The sequence below is a fragment of the Numida meleagris genome, chromosome 6 (assembly GCF_002078875.1).
Source record: "Numida meleagris isolate 19003 breed g44 Domestic line chromosome 6, NumMel1.0, whole genome shotgun sequence".
Taxonomy (NCBI): domain Eukaryota; kingdom Metazoa; phylum Chordata; class Aves; order Galliformes; family Numididae; genus Numida; species Numida meleagris.
The window spans coordinates 19,144,999-19,168,292 of NC_034414.1; the positions used below are offsets into that span (position 1 = coordinate 19,144,999).

The 23,294-nt window shown below is 39.4% G+C and overlaps 1 protein-coding gene across 15 annotated transcripts in view; it reads left to right on the forward strand.

The window, feature by feature from the left end:
* The window catches only part of CD44 (CD44 molecule (Indian blood group)), a 104,369-nt gene that overhangs the window by 30,529 nt on the left and 50,546 nt on the right, over positions 1-23,294 (forward strand). For 10 of the 15 annotated variants that reach the window (XM_021401861.1, XM_021401862.1, XM_021401863.1 and 7 more), the window contains 3 exons: positions 6,062-6,159; positions 11,034-11,318; positions 12,681-12,868. In XM_021401861.1, coding sequence (XP_021257536.1) covers positions 12,763-12,868 — 106 coding nt within the window. In that variant the 5' untranslated portion in view covers positions 6,062-6,159; positions 11,034-11,318; positions 12,681-12,762. Of the gene's footprint in view, positions 1-6,061; positions 6,160-11,033; positions 11,319-12,680; positions 12,869-16,679; positions 17,055-17,453; positions 17,689-23,294 lie in introns of those variants that run through there. The other 5 variants (XM_021401871.1, XM_021401864.1, XM_021401866.1 and 2 more) reach the window with 4 other exon arrangements.

Genomic DNA, 23,294 nt, shown 5'->3' on the forward strand with positions numbered 1-23,294 from the left:
AGCGATACATTATGCATCCAGTTCACACCAAGGGATGTTGAAATAGTGCCTAAAGTTGTACAAAGTATTCTGAAGGAGAAATACAAAGCCCTGAAATCAAGCATGTAAATAGAGATTATTGTCATTGATATTGTTTGATAAGTTCAAATTGATACAGCCTAACACTCCTCAGGGGTCTACTGCTAAAATTACTGAAGAAAATGTTATGCGTTAGCTCTTGTTTTATTACTGTTAATATGTTCTTTAAAACCACTTCAGTTCACCTTATTGAAAGTAAAGAGGATATAATTACTGCAATGACTAAACTTGTAACTTTCATAATTTTATGGGAAATGAATGTGTAAACATCATTGACGAGGATTATTTAGTCAAATACAGGAATGCTAAATGGACATAATAGAAAAGCAGAAATATGGCTGTATAGGCTGTGAAAGCTACTTTGAGGCAGTAATTTTACTGCTTCTGCTCTTCTGGGAAACTTTGGTGTTTCATGATTAAAACAGTGTGAATCTTTGGTTCTGGAATTCAAGAAATGGATGATTTTTGTGTAACAAAAAGGAGTTGTTCTGTATGGTAACCACTTTATTTCTGGGATCACCAAAGTGTGACGGAATTGGAGCAAGCATGAGATTTCCCCATGAAACTTGATTAAGCTGGATTAAAGCTTAAATTTTTCTCAACCTGTTTGTTGTTCTTGAAGTGAACATTTGAAAGGCCATCAAGGGCATCAGTACACAAATACTGAAGTTTTGAATCATTATTGACTCTGTTGTTAATTTAGAAACAATAGTAGCAAACTCAAAGGATTTCTTACTGTGAAAGTAGCAGCTTTATTTCTGAGATTTTATTTTATTTTAAACAATGGTTGTGATCTTGGTCATTGAAATAATTCAGGTCTTTACTGAATGTAGACCAGCGGGAAACATGCATGAAGATTGTCAAAGTAGTCCTGCATTAGTGCTTATTTATATAACATTGTTTATAAACTCCTGATTTTCAATTTCTGTACAAATGTTTGTTAATTACTATGGAGTTAACCATGCAAAAGCCATGCAAAATTCCTGTGGACACTCCAGTGCATCTTCAAATCCTCTCAGTAATATAGTGTATGTTTTCTGGCCCAGTTTTGAAGTGCACACATCTATATGTCCAAAGCATTGTGCGTCATAAACTTACAAAATAATCTATTGGTGTTGGGGAAGAAGAGGATTTCAATATTTGTATATCCATTGCTTTACTGGTCTCTATTACTACTGTGATTTCTCTTAGAAGATGACAGTATAGGATAACAGGCCTCGTTAAATTTTTCTCACTGTAAAGTTCTGATTACTTTCCCTGATCTCTTCCAAGCCAATGAGATCATTTATACCAGTACAGAGAACAAAAAGATGTATTGATTCTCCTCTTTTAAAAAGTGTGGTCACAAAGAGAACTGCAAAGGATTTTTTGGGACACTGACCAATATATTTCTAATTGTAGCAGGATATCAGTGACTTCCTAAGGCCAAAGTAATAAGAATGAACTGCTGGATAAATATTTTAATTCCATCTCTTCCAATGACAAAGTGTGTTTTGGTGGGATTGTTTGGTTTGTATTTGGTTTTTATCCAGACTAACTCTCTGAAGGAGAAACCATTAGGCTCAACACAATTATATCAGCACTGATTGGAACTGCTTCATTTTCTTGCTTAATCTAATAATTTCTTCTATTAAGGTCCAGATATGCATAAATGAGAATGTAAATGTGAGCACATTTCTTTGTAAACACACAATCAATTCAATTTCTATGTCAGAATTGCAAAGCTATTTAAAATACAGTGTTCTGACTTGCAAGTTGGGAGAGATGATGAACACTTTGCTTAAAGTGCTGTGAGAAGCAAATAATTTATGCTTAGTTTTTGTGTTTTAAGCCTGGAGAATTGAGGAAGAGATCAAATAAAATTAAAGAATGTTATATGCAACAGAAGAGGAATTTCTTTAATTCTGGTTATGATCTCGGTGGTGGTGGAAGATCTGACAGTAAGTGCTGATTTGGGAGCACACATCTTAGAATCTGCAAGTATGTAGAAAAAACTATCATTGGCAGAAGTAGGTTCTCACTGTGGTTGTTTTCTACACCAAGGCTATAAAATCGTATGCTGTGAAGTACAGTACAGTGAGGAAAAGATTATCTTTCTGAAAGTTGATGTTTAACACGGTTCCTACTTTGTTAATGGGAATCCAATCTTATTTCATCCTATGCAATCACGTACGCAGGGGCCAGGAAGAAATTTACTTCTATGGATAGTTTAAAGAAAAAAGGGAGGGCATGCAAAAACATTCTCGGATTTATTTCTTGTTTAATCGATAAGATAAAAGGGCAACAGACTGGACAGAAAATTTCTCTGAACAAGCAAGTTAATTCAGCCTCTTTTTTGATCTCTTGGTATAATTCTCATTAGCCCATGAAGTACAACAGAATAAAAATAATCCTTTTGCTGAATGAGTTGAAGTACAGGCAAACATTTCTTGTACTAGGTAGTACTATGAAAGACAGTGAAGAGTTATGTTTCTGAGAGTCTTTAGTGGGGAAATAGTTTTCTTTATCTGGGAGTTTCTCTTTGTTCTAAGCACTTCTGTCTGAACAAAATGCGCAGTCATCAATAGTTTCTAAGCAGCAGTTAGGAATAATTGAAGCTGCCTGGATTATGAAATAGATGGTTGATGAGCCAGTATCATGAGCCAATAACTGTACAATGACACAAACCTGCATTCAAGAGGGAATGTGATAGAACATGTCTCTGTATCCACCAGCTTCAACTCCGTGCTATCAGTCTTTAGAGACACCCTGAGAATTACCACATGGCAAAGTTAGGCTGCTTACTGTGTAAAAACATCAGAAAATATGCCTAGCTCACTTTTGAACACCATTTCAATTTAAAATTCTAAATAATCATTTAAAGAAAACTTGTATGGACTCAATTTTTGACCTAACATCCTGGTAGAGAAAAATAGGTTTAACAAGAATTTTATACAACCTAATTACAGACTGAAAAAATGTGAAACACCTACTTGTTAAAATTAGGGAAGAGCGTGGGGTAACTTTTTATGATGGAAGAGGTGAGATTACTGGTAGCAGGGGGGGAACAGGACTTCTGGGGCATTGTAGAAAGGGGAAGTTGAAACGGTAAAATAATATGATGTCAGTTTCCTTGGTGGGTTTTGTAGAGGAGACACTGCACAAAGATGCAAGTTCTAGGTCTTACACACACACACACACACACCAATCACATTATCATTACTCTGGCTTCATAGATTCTAGTGTGAAAGAGACCTCGAGATAACTGAATGTCTTCCACAAATTCAACTCATTCACTTCCACTTACTTCTTTGCAGGCTGGCAGGTAAAACTGCCTTCTGGAGTGCTCTCCTGGAATCGCATTTTAAGTTGGCTTTCCTTATTTACAGTTGCTTCCCCTGCTTCCTTTAATTGCCAGTTTATTTCATTCCCTCCCAGCTCAGCTCCCGACCTCTGCATTGCTCCTGTCTATCTGATAATTCCTAGGCAAAACAGGGTGTTTTCCATGCCTCCCACAGCTCTAAACGCTGTTTCTGACTGCATGAAAATGCAATAATGTGGTGTTGTAGAGGAAAACTTACTTATTTTGCTGTATTCTGAGTCACTGGCAGAAGTGAAGAGGCTTAATTTCTTCAGCACAATTCTGAGCTATACAGATCTGAAAAGAGCTCCAAGCATGAACTTCTCATTCCATTTACAAGATGTCAGGAATCAAAGAATATTTTAATAATTTGGTCACATAATTCTGTTTCAAAATGCACTGCAGGTCTCCTAAGTATAATTGAGGTTTGTATAAAACAAATGCAAAACCCATTGAGTGTGATAAAGACTCATTTTTCATGCCCCAAACGTATAGGATTGATGTTTCCTTGCTTGTTGCTCCCTGTGATAAACATTCATGTCTTTCCTACATTTGTTTGGGAAAGAACAAGGAAAATGATCCAGCAAAACATCAACAAAATCTTGTTTTAATTCCAATTTTCCTAACTTATCTGTCAGTCTTTCACATCTTACTTGTGAAAACTTTTTGGGGGGGCAGAATTTAGATTACAGAGCTATGAAAAAAACACAGAAAACTTGTTCTGCCGTTGCCTCAAATCCTCAGTGCCCAGTTTGGGAGGATTGAAAAGCAGTTTATTGTGATATGTACATAAAATGGCAGCAATCTTTATTAATTTTGCTGAGTTATAAATAGCTGATGTGTAGAAAGTCAATGTATATTAATGTCTTTGTGGCAATCATTGATCATTTAGCAACATGAAATCTCTCATTCAGCAAAATAGCTAATCTTATTCACAAATTTAAGTCCCATTGAGACCTTTCAGTCACTGACATAATTTTTGAGGAATTTACTTTTTAGACTAGACCCTGTAAAGCACTTGAATGCTTAATAATTAGGTGTGTCAGCCTTCTGGCTGCCCAAGCAGAAGCCAAAACCTCACCCAGATTTCCCTGCAGAGTGGACAAAGAGAATCAAGCATCTCTAAATGAGATTTATAAAAGGCATTTACTACAGCTGTTTCTGAAAAAGTTGAGAGGAATAGGGCCACTTCTGAGAGGTTGCATTCCTTCCAAATATATCTGTATTTCTCAGTTTTGTAAGAGAATTTGCCCATTTACACAACATCGCATCCCTGAACAGTTGCTTGAAAGTAGGTGCCTATTTTTATCATCAATAGGTACCTACCAGTGTAAACCGCAATCTGAAAGAATAAATACGTGCTACCTCACACCAGAAAGAGAGTGAACTTGGATGTTCTCTTCTCAAGTGTAGTCAGTAGCAGCAGTAGTGATTTTTTGCATGTCTGGAATTTCCTTTGTCGTCAAACAGCTGATCAGTTTTATCCCCTTTTTTAGATAAACCCCATCAGGTTTAAGATCTTCAAGATCTTTCAAAAATGCGATGGGTAATTCATGAAGTTGCTGATTTTTACATGCAATGTAGATGGAGATACATAACACAAAAAAATCTATATTTAAAATCATAATCTCAATCCTTATACAAGTGTCTTTGTGTTGCTATATATTAGAGTGCAGGCTTCAGCCTTCATTTGCATTTCAGAATGAAAATAGACACAAAGAAACCTGATATCGTAACTCACTTGTTTGCTTGTTGGTTTGCTTTTTTTCTTTAGTTCTTTTTCTCCCTCCCAGTCTGTCTGTCTTTTTAAAAGCAGGCATTCACATTTATAGACCTGCCACAGTTTTTCTCCTCCACTAAAGCTAACACCAATAATAGTTGCAAGGGAACCCAAACAGTAGAGTAGCTGTGCAGAAATACAGAGGGATATTTAAACCAGGCAATCCTTGAATGCCATTTTGGTGCTTTCTATAATCTGTTGGCATTTCTGAGATCTTTATTTCCTTTAAGAGGATGTTGAGGATTTCTGCAAGTTTAAAATAAATCAAAACTTAAGAAGAAAGAGTAGCAAACTGTAACTGAGTTTCCTTTTAATTAAGTTCAGCAGCTTCTCATCTGATGTGCAATTTCTTGACAATAATAGAGAGTTCGTTGCCAAGCACTTGGAATGGTTGTTTATTCCTTTCCTTCACTCATCATGTAGGCACACGCAGAGGAAAGATATGATTGGACTAAGGTGGATGCTGTGAAAAACATGTTTGTTCACTTGGAAATTGGAATTTATTTATAACCCCACAGATGGATCCTGATTCAATTGCAAAAGCTTTTGTAAATAATTAAACTAATGTGTTTGATGGTAAATGAAAAAATAAATTTAAGTGAATTTCTGTTTACCCAGAATGTGTAAGTAGGTGGTGATTACGTGCAAATGATTACTGATTGAGACAACATAGCCTTAACTGCTGGGTAGAAATGTGTTCTCTGTCTGTATCACAGCTCACATTGTTTCTCAGACTTGTTTCTAACTTGAGAATATGTCTTAAAGTGGTGTTCTGGATTCTCCCCGGGTTCATATTTTTGCACCTCTTTCTGCCTCATTACAATCACCAGTGATGCAAATTCCAACCTGTCTTTTTTTAACAGAGAAAGCAAGCTGAGGTTTATGAAAATTCTTGAGACTTTGGAGTTTCCTCGCCCCCGCCAGAATCTGTTGGGTTTGCGGATATAAGCAGGGAGAAAAGGTAACATAGTTTTGTGAGTCATATTGGTTTAATGGAGATACTCCTCCCTTTATAAGTGTTCCGGATAGCTTGTGATTCCCGAAGAAAGTTAAACTTTATAATCGAAAGGAGGAAATAGAGCTCCTTGATTTTAAAATTTGAAGCATGGAACAGACCAAATTTTTAAAATTTTACTTTGTATCCTACTCTCCTTTTATTTTAACATTAGTTTTGAAGTCTTTGACAAATACAGCTGAATGCTATTTGGTTTGTGTGTTAGTCACTGCTCTTCTCTCCACAAAATCTCAGACTGGTTGATAGTATTCAGATCCTCAAAATAGTGAGAGGGTTCAAGCTGTTTAGAGTTAATGCTTCTCTCTCGTTTGCTTTTGTCATTTTCAATAGATTGTTCTATTTGTTGGTGTTTTGTGCTGATTCCTGTAGAGAATTTGTCTTGGGAGAAGGTATTTTTTTTTCCCACTGATATCAAAAAAGAAGCAAATCAAGAACTTTTCCTCCTCTAAGAGTCTAACTCCACCTTTTACATTCAGGACCTGGGGACAACACTGAAAGATGCTCAGGATCAAACTGTTGCTCAGGACCGTTATATGGATTCATTCTGGGACTGCTTAGCACTGGGGAACGTGGAAGCTTTAGCTGGTACAAAAGCTTCTGGTGAATTTGAGTCTCTGCCTGTACGAAAGAATGCCCGAGGCCAGTGGTGTTGAGTTGCTTATGTGTCCAGCCAAGCTCAACTTTGCCCCAAAAGACCAGGAGGAACCATCACCATGTGAACCTTTTGTGGAACTCCCCTCTGTTTCCCCAGCTTCCTATAATATGTCTCGTGGCTCTCAGATTCATGAGGGTATTTTATGTGTTACTTGTATGGTCACTGTTGCATGGCTAAACCTGCACACATGAATGAACTTTGCAGTCATCTGAAGGACTATAAATATGTTTTGCTTGAGATTTCTTTTTCTCTTTAGAATTGATATTTCAGTGACAAAGAATATAACTCCTGCTCTGTACCCTTCTGCCACACTTGAAAGATGATGGCATTATGTATTTCATGGTTCTGAGCATCAGCAGGCACAAAATGATTCATCAATGACATTAAAATAATTTCAACCAGAAAAAAAGCTTGTGTTTAGACCAGTCCAGGTTTCCATGTTTCAAATGTTGTGACCCTTTTTTTAATGACTTTTTTTCCTACAATACCACTCTGGTCATAAGATTTTACAACACAAGTCATAGCTACATAGTTGTTATATCCAATATTCCTTGGTACTGCATACCATGCAAAAGTGACCATTGTTTGCAAAGTAATAGCTCTGTGTAGAAAGTGTTGAAGAATTTGTAATAGCATGACAGTGAGATTGTACTTGACATAACAGACCACTATATGACTCCTTCAAAGAGCTCTTGTATAGATTTGCTTCTTTGCAATTGTGTGACTAAAAGGAGAATTCAATTAAAAAAAAAAAAAAGGCAACTACAGAATCTGTGAAGCAGTATACAAGACAGAAGAAATTATCCAACGATGTTGATCCTGCTATGTTTTAATTGCATTACACAGCCCAGAACGTGGTGCTGTCTGTCCACAACAAAGGCACCAAGTAGAGAAAAGTATAGATAAATCAATGTTTCTTTTGGAGCACAATGTAAGAAAACACCAAGGACTAGTCTCGTAAATTGATATTCAGAGTATTCCTTATTTTCCACCCAGTAATTGGCCATCTGCTGGGAATCTCTCATCCTCCAGGGATGACAAAATGGATTCTTGAAGTGTGTAAAATCCACGGTGTCTGTGAGATGATCGATAACACAAGTATGATATGGGTTAAATGATAGAAGTCCTTTCACACCAAGTAATGAATTATACTTGTATTCCAGGAGAGGAATTTTCTAGCTGGGTTTTTCATCCTGACAGCTGTGTGACTGAAAGCATTCTTTGTCTGCAGTGAAGCCTCTGAGGAGTGGCATATCCCACCACAGTGTGATTAACTCCTAGGACTGGTTTCAGTGACTGTTCAGGTGTTACTAGTTTCAGTCGTGTAGCAGAGATGATGTGGGATGCTCTTCAGTGAATCATAAGCTCATAGTTATAAATGAATAGTCATCTCATCCATCATTCAGCAAGGGTGAGCATGTTCTCAGAAGATACTCCACTATGTAACTGGTATCGTAGCAGATCCTTCCTAATGTTCAGTTTAACTTTTCCCTCTGAATTTTATCTTTCACACCAATTGGGTCTCTGGAAGAGTTTCTCCTAGTCTTGCCTGGCAATACTTGTTTCTTTGGCCAATAACTTCCTACATGACAAGTCCAAAATCTGTTAATGAATAGATTATTGCTAAATAATTGCCTAAATCCATACCAGCAAAATAGGAAATCTTGCATAACCTTATAAAAGTAGAAAAAAAAAAAAAAAAAGAGAAGGTGGGACATACTTCCCCAGACTTCTGTGGGAGACATCCTCTTTCCATACCTTTTCCTACCTGGGATTACTAGTAACAGAGGACTAAAACTTGTAATCTGCTGTGTTCTTCAGGTTAGCTCATCCCTAGGGGTATAACTGCAGGATACTGTAGAAAAGAGCAAAGAGATGTATGTAGCTGGCGTATCCAGAGCTATGTAGAGTCATGAGTTCCTGAAAGCCATAGATCTTTACGAGGATGGAGTGGGCCCTACCTAGTTAGTTGCATCTGCAAATCTAATTATTTTATATACATATGTACCTGTGGCTCCAACATTTTCAGCTCTGAAGCAGGCTCAGCTGACATCTGGCTTGGGCTTTTTTTGCTATGCAGACATGCTTATTGTCTCCCCAACGGGGAAGGAAAAGGACCCAGACTCTCCCACATGAGTGTCTAACAAGGCCATCCAACCACAGACTTGATTTCCCCCACTGGTTCAATATTCCCCTACCTGTCTGAGCAGAATGGAGTAACTTCAGTGTGAATGTTTGAGAGAGTCCTGGCTCAAAGGGACCAAGCAGCCCTGTGCCTAGCACACGCTCTCAGGACAGCAGAAAACAGTGCAATCAAATACTTTGGTCTTACCCGCTGATACATGTGTATGCAGTTCTGTGGTATTGGCTGCATTCTGATTCAGAAAATGACTATTTGAATAACTAAGACTACACTTGTTGATAGAGATTACACTTATTTCTATTCTCTGAAATTCTCATACTTGAAAATATTGAGCAAAGGAGCTGCTGTGTTTTTTACATAATGCACCCATATTTTGGAAGGAAGTGAGTAATTTCTGGAGAGAGGCAGTCTGGGCCTCCTCAGACATTCAGTAAGAGTTTCTGGCTGCCTGTGACTAGCAGTGTACAGTCTATTTTTATCTTTTATTTCTCTGTTTTCTATGAGTGCTTCAATTAATTCTCAAATGGGCTAAGCTTGAAATAGAGCAAAGTATTCTCTAACGGCTAAGTTCAGTAAAGACTGGGCCATGTGAACTGAGTTTCAAATATCTGTCTGTAGAGAAAAGATTAAGAAGAGAGGAAAAACTAGCTAGACTGGGATTGGAGAACTGGATTTGAATATGGGAGGGAGAAGTTAAAAAGGAATCCTTAAATAGTTGAGATAAGCTCTAGTATCCTTATATCTTTATTTGAACCAGACTGTTGAACATTCATAGCCTGTCTATCTCGCATCTATGCCCCTTGAGATATGCCTTGTATAATTCACCACTTAGGGAGTAATACACTTGTAAGAGTTGATGTTGATGTAGCTCTATCCCTCCTGGGCTAGCTAATGCCAAACAGTGATCTCTTCCTGTATAAGGGAAAGAAGCTTTACAGGAATTCTCTCAATGCATTCCATTTTGCCCCAAGATTTTCAGAAACCTGTTTAGTACAATACTCTTTATGGTATTGTCTGGCATTTCCTGCTTCCTAGATAGTGCCGTGCAGAGTTTATGCAAGTACCAGATGTGTCTGGCTTTTTCTCCCTTCTGTTCTCCCTACCCATTCCTTTAGAAAAACTTTTCACTAAACTCTTGTAACAATTAAAGAAGACTTCACAACATCATTATAGAAAGCAAACTTGATGGAGTGTGAATGCTAGGTAAATCCTTATGTATATGAACATCTTTGTCTTAATGTATCTTACTAAAGATAGGAAGAGGGCCTTTTTGCAGATAGGAATTCTAGGTACAATGGACAGCAGATAAACTGCAGTCTCCCTTGATAGTTCTCGTATCCATTTGTATGTCACCAAATTTGCTCTCCTATTGTATCTTTAAAATTTCAGATGACTCAGACATGGATCATTTCTTGTAAACTTAATGTACGTTGGCTGAAACTTTAACATCTCAAGGAGCCTTAACAGCTTTCCAGATCTGACTTGTTCAACATGTTGTTCAGACATGACCTGCTTAATCTTTCCAACACTTCAATAAAATGTTTTAGCATACATAAGTAGTGTTTTAGAGGTGAACAAATAGCTCATAATACTTTATTTATTACCAATTGTACATTTCTACAAATTAAAAGGTTGTGAACATAGTGCAAGTATTTTAGACGTGGATTATTCAGAAGAATTTGTTAAATTTTAGCAAGTGTTTTCTTTACCAATGAATCACAAATGATTGAAAAACAGTGTTCAGGAATCAAAAGATGAAATGGGGTTCATTAGAAATGATAATCATGTGATGCTGTGATATTTGATGATTAGTCTATTATATAAGTCACCAACATGGTGCAAATTAAACAATAAATTTCTTTTTATGTATAGAATTTCTGTCCAGTAAATTTCTGCTTCTGGAAGGCCCTGCCAGCTCTTATGTCTCTCAAAAGCCAACTTGAACTGACTGCAACTGAATGCACATTTCAAAATCATATTCAAGTTAATGTTTTTTTCCTCTCTTTTCTCTGTCTTTTGTAGACTGATGGAGAGAATGGATGCAGTATTATGTGACTGACTCAAGTCTGTAGCATTAACTGCTACTCAGATTGGGAGCAGGAATATGTCTCCTGGATTCTTGATGTCTGTTTAAGCCTCTGTGCTAGGATGCCTCGCTATTATGCTTTTAAAGGACAGATGGTAATGAGGTCCAAAACAAACTATTGTTGCTCAATATTCTCAAAGAAAAGATGAAGAAAATAGAGTACTTCAGTAATATCAGCTTTTAGTCAAGAAACATGCACCTACACCCATGTATTATGCTAGGTATGTAATGAAAAAAAAAAAAAGAAACTTCATTATATAATTGAACTCTTACCAACTATGTCATAATATTTTGAGTGATTTTTTTTATTGTTTTCATTTCTTAAAGACTAGCTTTCATTGTTACTTAAGCCAAATGATGATGTAGGCAATGGATGTGTGGTCTAGTGTGACAATTTTCAGTTCTATGTTTAATTTACTCTGTTGTAATAGCACTCAGCTCTTCTCTTACCTATTTATTTAACAGAAATTCAGGAACATGGAGAAGCAGAGTTCATTAGCAGACGGGCCCCTCAGTGCTGCTGGGTCTCAGGTTCCTTGTTTCCCAGCTGGGCCATGGAGACAGCTGTCCAGGCTTTGGCTGTTGTGCCCAGGTGTAAAGGATCAAGTGGGAGTAAACAAACTGCTGTTATTGCACCAGGAAGGGCCAAAGTCCTTTACTACTGGCTATGTTTAATCTGCAGAACTAACAGGGTTTACAATATTTTATTTTGGAGGGGAGGGAAGTATATGATAATTTCAGGTCCAACAAGGCAAGGGAACTGCTCTATGGGGAATAAGATGCTCTAGTGATGGACTAACCAAGGCTTTGAGAAAGGTCACACCGCTTGATGCGTATTTTACCCAGGAAGCTGAGCAGTGAAATGCTCCCACTGCTGCGCCTGTCGGCCTCCTCATCCTGCTCATTGCATGACGTGCACACACCTGCACCTTTCCTCTGAGAGCCGGACTGGAACCAGCTATTATCTTTGTCTCTGAAAACAAACATGCCTATTATGGTCTAAAATTAGGATACTTTTCCTTCCCTTCCACCTTTCACAGGGGTCATAAACTGACTAACAGGGAGACTGCTGAAATTCTGTAAGTTTCTGTTTACGTTCAGGCCAGGTCTGGTTTTAGTGCTCCTTGTAACTGGAAAAGAGAGGCTTAACTACTCATTCCCACGCTGCTATGTTTAGGGCACAGCCTAAATGTGGCTGTGTTATATGTGGCTGTGGCAAGATGGGCACAAACATACACTGTGCGAAGAGAATTGTTCCATGAATGGGTTTCTACTTTCTTTAAATAGGAAAATAGTTGACTGTAAGTCTGATGGAACCCCTCTATCCTCTCAGATTATATGCGTGCTTGAAAAAAAATGTTATCATAATACAGATACTGGGACTAAACCAAACACTGTTCACAGCTGGCTTGAGTGGAAATTCCTCAAAATCAGCACAGAGCTTGCCTCAACTTTGAAGGACTCTGGTCAGGCACATATTAGGTGTAGCAGGCCCCTCAGATTTATCTGTTGGTGCAGTTAGGATTTGCATAAACAAGCTGCTAAGTGTTTCCTGACTAATGAGAATCTTTGCATTTGCACAGCTCACCTGCTCTTCTGGAGTATTAGGTCTTCGACTTCATTATTCCAACACATGGCATACAAGGGAGAGCAGATGAAGAAAGGATGAGAGGTGAAACAAGTGCAGATGAGAGAGAAGTGGAGGTAAAAGTCAAAACCAGAAGGAGGAGAATGAGGAAGACAAGAAACCGCACATCCTGGAGATGGCCTGGTATAAGCTTGATTTACTCATTGTTAAAGGGCAAATGTAAGAAATGAAAGCAGGAAGACAAAAATTAGTGCCAAGATAGCAGCTCATGCCCTAGTGTGCAGATTTCCATGCTCATGTTGTACAGTGGGTGCTGGGAGGGCCAAGCAGGAGGCAGGAGGAAAACCGAAACCATCTGCAGAGAATATGTCCCCCCCTCATCTCTCAGTTCCCCCTGTGCTTCCCCAGTCCTCACACAGCTGCTTCTGTCTCTGAGTCACCAGTGCATGCAATACATCTTTTCTGTGTACTGGGACGCTTGGCTTTTGATGGCGGCTGCTGTGCTCTGCTCAGGATCCTGCCCAACCTCCAGAAGTGACCTAGTAACTAATGGGGTATAATGGTGTGGAAGCTGTGGATGGGCGCTTGTGCCAGGATGTCCTGCTGGTGCCAGGGGGGTCAGCCAGGGGCTGATCTGTTTGAGACAGGAGGAGCGAGGAAGCTGACAGGGCCACACTGTGTGCTGCAGAGGAAACCTTGCTGCAAAGCATTTCTTGCAGCGTACTTGAGCAATTCTAACTCTTGGAGATTTTTGACTGCATTGGATTAGCAAATTGTTTAGGGATCTGGGGCAAACCAGTAAAACAGGCTGATGAATCCGTGCGGTAGGTGCCAATCTGGGTTGCTGCCTTTTTCAGAAGTAAACAACTAGCAACCATTGTTCATCTTCCTGACTCTCTGCAGGACACAAACTGTAAATTACATCTGGGAACAAAAGGTTGATGGGAGTAGAACCGGGTGCCCAACTTCCCAAGGGAGTGCTTTGCCCTCCAGCCAAAAGAGTAGCTTTTCTGGCTTGGGTTAGCACAGCCTCCTCGTCTGCCTTCCCATCAGCACTCAGAGCCCAGGAAAAGTGTACAGTACAGGATTTACTACACTGAAGCATTTACAACCATTTCCATTACAAAACCCGGTTTCAGGGTTGATCAGGAAAATTAAATCCAGCCTGAAATGCGGCAAACAAGATTGCGGTCTTGGGACACAGGAGGAAATCTTATTAAAAATGCCATATCTTATTGAGAATAAAGGCCTCCCTTCACCCCCGAAACTGTCTTACAGCCAGACTAACAGACAAGCAGTAGTCTATGCCGATTGTATGCTGCCATGATGGGAATTACCTAATGAGATTCATAATTTTTATTCTTACTGAGATTATGCTTTTCAGGTCCTCATGATAAGTTTGAAATTTTCATAAAAATAGATTCAGAATAAAAAAATTCTTTATTAAAAATATCCTTTCAGCAGAAAATAGGAAAAAAAAAGTTTTCAAATTAAGAGCATCCTTTTTCCATGTTTTTGTTTTTGAAAAAAAAAAAAAAAGTAACTGATTTTGACAGAAACAAAATGTCATTCTTCCCCTTGTTTCAATTGTTCCAATTTAGTAAAGAAACTGTTCTCCGCTGATCTCATTTATTTCATAAGTTTGGGTATTTTCATTTACCAATCTGTATACGTAATAAAATCCATATAAGTAAACATTACAGGGAGAGGTTGCCCTACTGAATTCAGTGGAATTTTGATGTTTGACATCAACTTGGGCTGAATTTCATCCTCTAAGGGAATTCCAGCAAAAAACATCTTTTTATATTGCTGTGAGCCACACGTTCCTTTTCTAGGGCTCCAAACCATATACTCCCTAATCGGATTTTTATCAAAATTAATTGGTGTTGGCTACAGTTCACATGCGTGATAAAATCATGAATGAGCTATTTTGGTGCTCCTGTACCAGCTAGCACCATCATGGACATAGCATCTGGTGCTTCTCAATAAGACAATTTTTTAAATGTTGGGGTTTTGTAATTTTAGTTGTTGAATTTTTTGATGGATTCTCTTTTGAAAATCCAGTTCATTTGGTGCCACTTATTATTTTATAAATTTTTGGTGTCAATAATTTAAGTCTTTGTGGCCAAAAGTAACTGTTGTTAACAATAATGTCATGATTGAGGAACAAATCCTCAATAGAAATAAACTGAGGGCCTCAACTTGAAGCAATGCTCTGCTAAATTTCCTCAGCTGAAGAGTTGCTTCAAGATTTTTGTTTCCTAGGATTGTCTCAAGCTAAATCAAAACTTATTTCTTTCTTTATGAAAAATTGTATAAAACCCATTTCCCAGACATGAACATCTCCTTCAACTGAATTTTCTGGGTAGCATCAGGCTCTGCACCCAGGCCAAATATGGATTACTGTCTACGTCAGGCCAACATGTTTTAAGGGAGAAATTCCATGTTTGGGTGGGAAATAAGGAAACATTTTTATGTCAGGCTTTTTATTTATTTGTTAGTGGCAGCACTTTGAAGTGCTCAGGGAGCTGGAATGCAGGTCTGTGTCCTAGCCTTGTGTGTATGCAGACAGATGGCATGTGAAGTGGTCAGACTGACTTGGGATATACATGCAGCTCATTATTCTTTCTGTGGTTTATCACATGAAATGTCATACTGTGATGAATTATTCTTCTTGTATACATCTGTCTTTTCCGCTTGTATTAGGCAGTAGAACATCTATGCACCTGGTCTAAACATGCCTAATCTTAGCCCAATTTCAGCAAGCAAGAGACAGATTTTCTGAAGTGGAATACCACTAGCCCCCAGGAAACACATGCAGAAGTACTGAGATGTCTAAAGTTAGTATCAAATAATATTCAGTAATGAGAAAACAACCTGCTGATAATCTGATGTCAGAAGAGAGAGAATGGGAAACTTCAGTCCATGGAGAGACTAGGAATTTCCACTGCTGGTAAAATAAGAGTGTTGGTTCTGTAACACTTGTCCGTATCCCTGACATGAACATTATTCCCCACTTACCCATGGTAAAGAAAACATGTTTTGTTGTTGTTATTCCATTTAAATGGGAATACAGGACATTAACAGAGAGGTATTTTATGTTCATCCAAAAAGAAACCAAAACAAACAAACAGCAGTCAGAAATATCCAAATTTTATTTAAATATTCCATTCCTTTGTTTCATGCATAGCGTGAATTTCAAAAGACATTTATCAATTGAAGAAAAATACATCCTTAATAAAATACAACAGGCCATAACTGTGCACCAGCATTCTAAATCCCACTAGGCTTCATTCATTCATAAAGTTAGAGGTCAGCACATAGGCATAAATGTACAGGGATTCACAGAACTATTTCCACTCGTATAAACAGCAAGTTACATAGGAGATCATTTTTACTCTGCTCTGAAGAACATTTGTTTCAAAAGGAAAAGCAACATATTCACAAAATAAAATATGTTTAATCTGTAACTTCAAAGTTGCTAGTTTCTTAATAAAAAGATCCCCTGGGTTTAAGGAAAAAAATTCACTTTAACCTTGTCCCATCAGATATCCCAGACCTGTAGGAAAGCCTGTTGGAACCTGTTGCTCAGAAGCTGGCTGACAGAGGAAGGGATGCCAGCCATCTTTAAGTCAAAAGTCAAAGGAAAGGCAAAGTGTAACGTTCTTGTGCCGTGGCCGGAAAGACCTGTCTGTATTTTTCCATTGTTCATGTTAACTGAGATTAAAAACTAATGAGAAAATTCTTTACAGCAGGCGTATCAACACCATGGTAATCCAATACAGAACATTTCACTTTGAAATTGCTGAGTAAAACTGAAATCAGGGGAGTACCATCTGCCTGCTGTGTGGGTGCTACAGGTGGGATGTGCCGGGCTGGGTGAGCCCTCCACAGCCCCTTGTGCCACCACGCAAAGCACCTCGTGACTCCCGAGGAGAGACACTGTGCAAGATTACCAGGGCGTGCAATAGGCTTGTCTCTCTCTTATCTGCAGAAGTTCTGAGGTTTTCGCCAGGGATTTCATGTGGCATCTTTTGCTAACTGTGGAGTCCCACAGAGCCCCACACACTCTGTGTGTCCCTTGGGAAGCAGGACCTCCATTGCATGTCAAAGACTGCCACGTGCTCACATCCTGTTCTTCTGCTTTGTGAACTGGAACTAGGAGGAAAGGCTTCTTCCCCACGTCGTACCATCAATACAATAAAGCACTGACCTTAGTCCTCAGCCCTGGCGCTGGGTAGTTACCTACCTGCTGCTGGAGCAGGGTGGAACGGGCTGCAGGCGACGGAGCTGCCTCGACTGACTTGCTGCATGGGGATATCCTCCGGGTGTGAGCAGGAGCATCTCAGGAGAGCTCGTGGCAGAGCAGGTATTTTTGCTTGCCCTAAATTTTACTGCAGTGAGAGTATGATGAGATGGGACAAAATTAGCAAAATATTTTGGAGAAACATCCAGGCAGCTGTAGGTGTTTTGCTGGGTTCTCAAAGCTGTAGTGCTTTATGTTTGTCTAGCTTACACTAATGAGATTGTAAAAGGCAGGAGGGGGAGCTTACAACAGTCAGTGCCTTCCTGAGCTACCTCATGAGAGATTACACACATTTTTCTGTAGTGCAATAGCTACAACTTTTGCCTGTACTTGTGTGAGAAGAGAAGGTTTAGCGCCTCTTTAAAACTCGTGTGGCTGCTTAGTCAGAACTAGCAGCCCCCCCCCGCGGCCCCCCCTGCCCTGCTCCGTAACTTTTGTTGCAATATGGGTGTGACTTTTGATGGAGCTCCCCCTCCCAGTTATGTCATTACTTCAGTTCCTTTGAATCAGAATAAAAAGTGCAGCAAACTTCAGACTCATTGACTGCAGGCTTAACAGGCGGCGGGGCTTTTCTTCCTTCTGCAGCTTGCGAGGATCTCTGGTTTTTTGCAAAGCAGTTCTGAGAAAACAATGGCCAACTTCTACTTATGGGCAACTTTTGGATTATGCTTGCTGAAGCTTTGTCTAACAGAGACACGTAAGTTTTTTATGAATGAAGCTTCTTACGATTGCTGATAAGTTGTGCTTCAGACAGCATTCGGTTCTGCTGCTGTATAGCTAACAGGTTTCTTGCATCTGTCTTTGTATAAACTGTTATTTGCAGGAATTATCGGAGATGCTTTGGAACTGTAACCTGGGCTGTGCTGCTCTGTGCAATCAGGAAAAGCTGTGTACTGCTTGTAAATGATGATTCCAGATCCATAAAAAGGGAATTGTAGAGCATTAACATTTAAATTAAGAGCAGAAGTATGCTAGGGAATCTAGAATAACTGTGGTAGATCTGCGTTCAACATGACTGCTGTTACACACTTGGTTTGCTCTCCCAGCCCTCTGGGGCGAGGGAACCCCCCCCCCCCCCCCCGGGGCATACAGCAACTGTATTCCTGAGCTCAGGGGGCTGAACTAACAGCTAATGCAGTCTGCGTTTGGACACAGCCTGCTGAACAGAAGCACAACTGCAGTGATCTATGCGATTGAAATTTGGAGAGCTTTTCTGCCAAACATGCCTGTTTCTGACTTCTTAAGGTTTCTCTGGGGCTGACTGATGAGAGTTTGGAACAAAGGGCATCGGAAGTGCCCGCAAAATTGGTTGTGTATCAGTCAGCTTTCTGTGGCTTGGTTATCTGCTTTAAATATTTGTATTTAGAAATGAAATGCTCATGCAGAGAACAAGTAATAATTGTCTGTCCAAAACAGCAAAATGCTCTAGAAATTCGACATGGTGCAGGCTCAGCAGTGTCCAAGGGAAATGGCCATGCTTTTAACAGACTCTCACTGTGACAGCAACTGCCTTGAGGCACTTTGTGGTCAGGGCAACAATTATCCTTCTACATTATTTTTCCACTCATCAGTTCCAGAAATCTAACAAAGTACATTTTTCATTGCCATTGTCACCCAAGGGCTCTGTTTGTGCATATGGTACACATATATATCATTTGTTTGAGCAGCAGTGAATACTGCTAATAAATGGTGGCAGCGCTGCTGGGCTGTGAATGGGTGTGTCAGAGTGAACAGTTCCCGGCGCATCTGGGATAGCTGGAGAACCTTCCCTGCTCTCCTTCCTATACATTGTCTGCCCATCATACCCATGTGTGTTTGCTAAAATCAGGTATATAGATACACTCTGTAGAGAAAGGGCAGGAGTACTGCACAAGAAGAATATCCAAGATAGACTTTGGCTTACTCCAAGTCCGTATGCTGTGTGAGAATTACAATGCTTTGGTTATTGCCTGCTCAACTGATTTCTCCTCTCATGAGCTGCCAAGTGTCCTAAAGAAGTGGAGTCTGTACTGGCTCAGGGAGTCGTGTAATTTTGTAGTGAGGCATAGAAGAAAACCTCACCATCGACTCTTCAGCATAGTTACAAAAAGTGTGTTAGACTTCATGTATGCCCCACGGGGAAGTTTCTTTAATGGCTTAGCAAGGTATTAGATTATAGCTACAATATATTTTAGTTGGTATGCAGTACATTCCAGCATGACTTTGTAGTCAGTAATGACTTCAAAACGGCAGTTAGTGGTGGTTTTATTTTCTTTTTTTAAACCAATGACTTAGCTGTGCATCACAGGATACTGGTCATAGCTCTTGATTACACTGTTAGTACTGAATGTGGCAAAAATGGAAACATCCTGGGCTTACTGTTAATGTGACTGCTAAAGGAAAGATGAGATATAGAAAACTGCTGAAAACCTGATTCATCCTGAGTTCAGTGCTGTTGTGACCATTCTGTCACTGCTATGTGAGGCAGGTGTACTTGTGGTATTGATATGACTTCTGTTGTCTGATGAGTTTGAGCCATATTTCACAGGCCAGGAGAGTTTAGCTGCTGACAGATTGGTTAGTGACAGCTCTGGGGGAGATTTTTCCCTGTGGACATGATGTATTTGTAAAAGCATGTCTCTCATAGTTTTCCTTCATTAACAAGAAGTGAATCATAGAATTTTGACCCCTAAACTGGAGGAAGCTGAAATCATAGAATCATAGACTCATAGAATTGCTCAGGTATAGAAGTAGGAGCAAAGATGAAGTGCAAAGGGAGAGAAGGAGTCTACCAGTGGAGGGCGGGGTTCTCTGTTGGCACCCAAGAGGTGCCAGAGTCACAGGACAGAGCTCTGAGAAAGGGCTCCTCTAGTTATGCGTCAGTCACAGGGGAAGGGACCTGTCTGCCTTTTAGCTTACATATGTCATGTCAATCTGCAAATAAAGTAGACTAAGGAAGTTCTTTGTGCTTCTTTATGCTTTATATTCACTTATGTGTGTGTCTTGGCTATTCTCCCAAAGCTGCAAAGAAACAAACTTTAATAAAGTTCACTTTGACTTCCATCATTGTTTAATGGAAAGGTTATATATCTGCCCTTGAACTGCTCTCACACAAAGAGCCAACAAACCATGGCAAAATATTGTCTTGCAGTCTTTGGAGAAATATTTGTTGCTTCTTTAGTTCCCAGTGTTCACCACAATGCAGAACCATTACCTTGAAAACAGGAAGAGAAAGGCTTAATGAGAGAAGATAGCATCATACAAGTGAGGGAGAACTTCTTTAACTAAATGCTTTTAAAACCACTGGTAGCTCAAGCCAAGATGAAATGAAGCGTTCCCCCATACCTGGTGCGTCTTTCTTTCCAGAACTGTTCCCATGACTTTCATAGGCCAGAACTTGAAGACTGTACAAATACTGTGGTTATTTATCTAGTACCTAAACATTCATGAGGTTCTACTGCAGCAAGAATATGCTAGGAGGATAAGATGTCCTCAGATGCTGATAGACAAGTATAAACAGGAGAGTAAAGCATGAGCTCATTACTGCTAAAGTACTTGATATTGTAGAAAAGAATCTCATAAAGGGGTGAAAAAAAAAGTTTTTATTAATGGACAGCAGCAAAAGCATTTCAAATGAAAGAACATGTGGAAAAGAGCAGGAAAATACAGTGAGGAAAAATGAGGATCTCAAAGCGATATTTGGTTGAGTGGTAAGGACCACAGTGGATTTGGGAAACAACTAAAATTGGTTATATAGACAGTATGAAGTCTTGAAGAATTTTAACTTAGAGAAGAAATCTGAAAAGTATCCAGGCAAGAAACTAGTGTAAACCTCTGCAAGGATTTCAGTTAATTTAGAAACCAACTGTAAGGAACGGGGAAAAATAAGAAACGGGGAATAAAACAAGATTGCAGTAGCCAATCAAGTTAATGTATAATAGGAATGGAGTCTGTAGATGTGTAAAAAGTTAGAAAAAGTAAAATCTGTACTTTTCATATGGCAGAGGAAGATATAGAGGTGAAATCCATGGGATATGTGTCAGTTAGAAAGCAAAGGACAAACAATAAAATATTGCAGTGCTCTCGCCAAAGAAAAGGTGGTATTCAGAGGGAGCGGCTAGACAGCAGCAGTAATTAGATTTGAAAATAGGTTGCTAAGAGATATTGTTTTTAAGAAGTGATTAGATAAAGAGATTGGATAAACACCTTAAAAGGACAGTTTGGATATTGGTGATTATGCTCCTGAGTAAGAAGTTGGAGTAGAAGTCTTGTGGTAACTGTTTTTTTCTTTGATAAAAGGATAATTTTAGTTCTGAGTGCAGTTGACTGGTAGCGGAATATGTCATAGAGAAGCAGAGGAAAAAATGATGCAGTGCTCCTTTTACAAAGTGAGGAAAACTGTGCCCAAGAACTTAGACGGAAATTCCAGAGATGGTGTAACAGTGCTTCCACACTTGCTTTCTGGTCTTCTTGCCCTGTATTTCTGTTCTGACACCAACGAGCATGTGTTAGGATAAAATAAGCCAATTTTCAACCTCATATGAGATACATTACATTATTTACAAAAACACTGATGTTTCTTTGAAAGGGTAATCTGTGCAAGAGAACTATTCTCTGAAATTGTTTTCCCAGGACTAAGTCTGAATGTATATGGCTAGCTCACAGAGAGGATAGTGGTGAAATGACCATGACAACTGCTTAGTCTTGCTTTCTCTGAAAAGAATACAGTAGTGTAGTGGAATAAGTCATGCTGTTCAAAATGTGATATATAAGCATCCAATGATAGACAAGAGTGTGTATTAATCAAATTTGGGGTTTTGGTAGTGAATTGAATTTTTAGACTACAGAATCTCAGACATCCAGTGGAAAGTGAGCAAAGTGAGAGAAGCAAGACCAATGTTGGGATCGTCACCTGTACCTCTCTGCTAAACATGTTGTGGTTGGTACCGAATAAAACCCACACCTACAGCCTACTTTTAGTGGCATATCTGGTGGTTTGGACCATCCTGTGTGGTTTATCGGCAGCTGGCAGGGAGAGCCAGTTTGGAGCAGCCTCCGCCATTTTCCAGACAGTGGCAGAAATTCACGAGCACTGTTGTCTGTCACTCCAAGGGAGGTAATAATCATTTCAAAGCCAGGCTTACGGCCATCAGACACTGTAATTATCAGTGACCATTATGGCTGCTGTTAATAGGGGTGGCAGAGAAAATTGTTTGAGCCCTGCATGTTTATCAGCTTCCTTCCCGTGAAATCACAGGGCTCTCTATGGCGGCATTAACAGTAGTATCAGCAGCAGCTGGTGGTGATTTTCATCCCTCGCAGGGGCCCACCCCACCCAAGGCACAGTGCAGAAGCCCAGTGCATGAATGAATCTGCAGGCAGCGATGTGCAACAGCAGCCAGCAGAGGAGAGAGGGGTTTTCCTTGGAGAATCTTCTCAGTCAGACGGAAAGTTCAGCTAATTGCAACTTAAAGTTCAAGCCTCTGCCATTGTTTGCTGCCTAAAGAAACCTGCTGTCATTTTTGGAGTCTGTGCATACAATTAAACAGTAACTGAATTCCATTTTGCATGCACTGGATTTGGGACTTTCCAGTTCCTGTGTAAGACAACACTGGCTGTGTTTTATAATGCAGCAATCATACTTCAGTAACCTTCAATTCTCATTGCAAAAAAAAAGAAAGAAAAAAAAAGAAAATAGAAATAAACTGAATAGTCTAACTTTAGCAATTACCAGCAGGTAAACTCAAGGAATCACACTGATTCAAGGTAAAAATCACAGAGACCTGCATTTTAGTGACATTTGCAGAGTTCAAAAAATACATTGCTTTGCTTTTTTTTTTTTCTTTCTTTCCTTCTACTGGTGACTGAACACGATTCAGTAGCTGGAAGCTCTAACAGACTGTGTTATGTGTTGGCACAAAAGGAAAAAAAATGAAGCAACCTCAGACATGCAGCAGCTGTGTTAAAACTTCCGTTGCTGTCTCTGCTAATGATCCTGTCCCAACAGCAACGTGAGATGGCTGCAAAAGAGAGTGCCAGGCACAGGCGGGCAGCTGGCAAGGGAGAGGGCATGAGCCAGTGATCATCAGGTAGGCAGATAATGCCTATTTTAGCAGATACCTGCTTTTGTAAATAAGAAGCTGTCCTTAACATAACATATAATACTAAAAAATCTGTTGTTGTGTAGCTTTGGTTGATTATAGTTGTCTCACAGGGACAGTGAGTTAGCAAGGCTCGTGGTGAAACGGGTTCTCAGAAGTATATTTCCCTAGGGGGCTTTTTTATTGTTATTTTTGTTAATGGATAGGTGTCTGCAGAGCAGCA